This window comes from Salvelinus sp. IW2-2015, unplaced genomic scaffold, assembly GCF_002910315.2.
Source record: "Salvelinus sp. IW2-2015 unplaced genomic scaffold, ASM291031v2 Un_scaffold1648, whole genome shotgun sequence".
Lineage (NCBI taxonomy): Eukaryota > Metazoa > Chordata > Actinopteri > Salmoniformes > Salmonidae > Salvelinus > Salvelinus sp. IW2-2015.
In genome coordinates, this window is record NW_019943060.1 from 146,202 (window position 1) to 150,383 (window position 4,182).

At 41.5% G+C, this 4,182-nt stretch overlaps 1 protein-coding gene across 1 annotated transcript in view; it reads right to left on the reverse strand.

Moving 5' to 3' along the window:
* LOC112071577 (slit homolog 3 protein-like) overlaps positions 1 to 4,182 on the reverse strand; it is a 185,089-nt gene that overhangs the window by 135,385 nt on the left and 45,522 nt on the right. The window contains 2 exon segments of the mRNA XM_070439444.1: positions 1,215 to 1,286; positions 2,168 to 2,239. Coding sequence (XP_070295545.1) covers positions 1,215 to 1,286; positions 2,168 to 2,239 — 144 coding nt within the window.

The following is a 4,182-nucleotide window of genomic DNA, read 5'->3' on the forward strand; positions in this document are numbered from 1 at the left end:
CCATACCAGCCAGGTAGCCAGCCATGCCACCCATACCAGCCAGGTAGCCAGCCATGCCACCCATACCAGCCAGGTAGCCAGCCATACCACCCATACCAGCCAGGTAGCCAGCTAGCCAGGTAGCCAGCTAGCCAGGTAGCGGGCCGTACTGCTGTGTGTTTATAATACGCTGATGTCCACTTTACTGGAAACACTCGCTGACATTCCAGGAAGAGAAAGGAACCAAATTCTCCATCATTCATTCCCCATCCATCCTCCAAATCATTACAGTGTGTGTGTGTGTGTGTGTGTGTGTGTGTGTGTTTGTGTGTGTGTGTGTGTGTGTGTGTATGTGTGTGTGTGTGATTCAACCAGCACAAACAGCCAGCAGAATTAAAAAGCAGCAGATGTCCTTAAATTAGACCATTAAACACAGTCATTATGTTTGAGCTACGTTTCCATGTCTACATCAATAAAACTAGGTGTGAGAGATCTTCTTCGTAATCAGGTCCAATTGAAATGTTAATGATGTTGCGTAAGGCGCTCTCCCTCTCCGGCGAAATGAACAATAAAAGCATTGTTTYATCCCCCTCTTCTCCCTCTGACGGCCACACATCGCCACAAATGGTCCATTTTCCACTCTAAAAGGGGTTTGAGGTTCGACTCTCTTTGCTTCCCTGTGATTGACTGGTTTTATGAAGCACAACATGAACTATTGTTTCTCTATGTGCTCTGCATCGTAACCTTTTGTGCAACACACTCAACACACAAACACACACACACATACACACAAAGATAGTAAGTTCACCCTTGAAAAAACATGTGTACTTACTGAAATACACAATATTATACATCAGTAGTACTGACAGTAGTTGCAGAGAGACAAGTCAAACGGTCCCTTAGGAATCTCAGCTGAGCCGTGAGGTGGAGAATTCTAGTATCAGGAAAGTACAAACCAATAAGCCAATAGGCTACAACGTTCTGCTACACATAGAAACACAACCAATAGTGTTTTGGTCATTTGTTCTAGGTTCTTTTTAAGGAGATGTAAATGTGGCTCATTTGGCCAATATCTCTGGTTTATTGATGGTGCTGGCTGCGTGGGTGGGCCCTAAAGGGTTACGCATCCAATGCATACGGACGGCCGGTACATTTCTCAAGCGTCTAATAAATATAAATGTTTCCGGTCACTTGTCTGGCGCCAAATTTTCCAAAGGGAGACCCTGTGTACTTACAGCAGCTGCAGAGAGACAAGCCCATCAAACAATCCCTTAGGAATCTCAGCTATCTTGTTCCCGTACAGGACCCTGTAGAGACACATACACAGTGCAGACATTGTAGATGATCTCAACAAGGATGGATCAGTGTGTTTGCATGTGTGTGTGTGTGTGTGTGTGTGTGTGTGGTGTAATGTGTGTGTGTTGTGTGTGTGTGTGTGTGTTGTGTGTGTGTGTGTGTGTGTGGTGTGTGTGTGTGTGTTGTGTGTGGTGTGTGTGTTGTGGGTGTGTTGTTTACGCTGTAATTCTACATGTGTACTATCAGTTTCCCCCTGTACTCCCATTCCCAGCCTGACAGTACATGACATGTACACTTATATTTCGTGACATCCTGAGCAAATGAAGTCTCTTTCAGCCCGGTGCTGTTATTGGCGTCAGGCCTCCAGACACACAGTCTGTTTACCAAATGGCTGCCTATTCCCTATATAGYGCACTCGTTTTGACCAGGACCCATAGTAGGGCACTTAGTAGGGAATAGGGTGCCATTTTGGATGCAGACCACAGACATAGGAAGATGAATCCCCTGTCCTGTCTGCTGATTGGCTATATTAATATGCAGAGGCTTGTGTGTCCGCTGCTGTCCGTCGGGCGKCGTCTTTGTCACATCATTACAGTGATTTAAAAGGCACCTTTTGTTAAGCTCCCACCGTCACATGGCTATTTGTACAATGTCTAGCCTAACCACTGTGTTGTGCTGTTAGACACTGGGCTCTAATTTGCTTTGCTCCACCTGGCTGTCCTACCATCTTAGAGTCAGCTGTCATGGAGGAGCACCGTGCCACCACCACCAGACTCTAATTATCTTGTTTGCAATGAATATCCCTGCCAGTGAGACAGAAGACGTCTTTATTTATTTCTACACTGTGTGTATGTGTATGTGTGTGTTAAGATGCAGCGGCATATTCACTTACAGTGAAGTCAGGGAGCGTAAACCAGTGAAGGCGTCAGCAGCAATGTCAGAGACTTGATTCTTGCTCAGGTCACTGGAAGAACATTGGAGAGAGAGAGAGAGAGAGAGAGCTAGAGATCACAGCAAAATCACAGTCTACTTGAACAGACAATACTSAATCATGAAGCATCAAAGTCAAAGGAACTGAATAATATTAAGAAAGACTACAGATGGAATGAAAGTAGTGTGGAAACCTAACGAAAAAAAACAAAAAAYGAAATCCCTTTTAGACAACTTCCYGGACAAAATGTTTCACTGTAATAGTGAAGGTGTAAACTTGGCAGTAGAAAACCTAAACAGTATATTTGACTTATCAGCTTCCCAATCAAATCTAACAATTTCAAGCAGACAACCTAAGAAAATGAACAACAATGTCAAATGGTTTGATGAAGAATGCAAAAACTTAAGAAAGAAATTGAGAAACCTGTCCAATTAAAAACATAGAGACCGAGAAAACCTGAGTCTACGCCTTCACTATGGTGAATCACTAAAACAAAACAGAAACACACTATGGAAAAAGATGGAACAGCACATCAGAAATCAGCTCAATGTAATCGAAGAATCCATAGAATCTAACCATTTCTGGAAAATTGGAACACACTACACAAACAACAACATGAAGAGTTATCTATCMRAAATGGAGATGTGTTTGAATAAACCACTTCTCTAATCTTTTTGGCCCTATAACAAAGAGCAARCAGCAAAAACATATACATGATCTTAGAATCAACTATTAAAGACTACTAGAACCCACTGGATTTTACAATTACATTTGATGAGCTACAGGATAAAATACAAACCCTCCAACCCCAAAAGGCTGTGGTGTTGATAGTATCCTAAATTAAATGATACAATAGACAGACCACAAATTCTAAATAGCTATAAAACTATTTTACATAATCCCTAGCTCTGGCATCTTCCCCAATATTTGGAACCAAGGACTTATCACCCCAATCCACAAAAGTGGAGACAAATTTGACCCTAATAATTACCATGGAATCAAATGGGATCCCTTAACGCTCCAATCCCGTTAGCGGGATAGAATTGACAACATCCGGTGAAATTGCAGAGCGCCAAATTCAAACTACAGAAATATTCAACATTCACGAAAATATAAGTGTAACACATCAAAATAAAGCTTAACTTCTTGTTAATCCARCCGCTGTGTCAGATTTCAAAAAGGCTTTACGGCGAAAGCACACCATGCGATTATCTGAGGACAGCGCCCCGCATGCAAAAACATGAAAAAAAAAATTCAACCAGGTAGGTGCGACACAAAAGTCAGAAATAACAATATAATAAATTCCTTACCTTTGAAGATCTTCATTTTTGCAATTCCAAATGCCTCAGTGACACAATGAATGGTCGTTTTGTTCGATATTCCTTCTTTATATCCCCAAAATGTCCATTTATTTGGCGCGTTTGATTCAGAAATACACCGGTTCCAACTCGCCCAACACGACTACAAAGTATCTAATAAGTTACCTGTAAACTTGGTCCAAACATTTCAATCAACGTTTCTAATCCAACCTCACGTACCCTAAAATGAAATAATCGATCAAATTTAAGACGGATAAACAGTTTCCAATACTGAAGAAAAACAACATGGAGCACGCTCTTGTTCACGCGCACCAAAAGACTAGAGACCTTCTGAGTAACACATAAAAAGATTAGATTACTTCTTCATTTCTCAAAAGAAAAACATCAAACAATTTCTAATGACTGTTGACATCTAGTGGAAGCCATAGGAACTGCAATCTGGGCCCAATAAATCAGGTTTCCCATAGAAATCATTGGCAAAACACCATGACCTCAAAACATTTTTTTCCCTGGATGGATTGTGCTCGTGGTTTCGCCTGCCAAATCAGTTCTGTTTATACTCACAGCCATTAATTTAACAGTTGAGAACTTTAGATGTTTTCTAATCCAAACTACTACTGATCGATATCCTAGCTTCTGGGCCTGAGTAACAGGCAG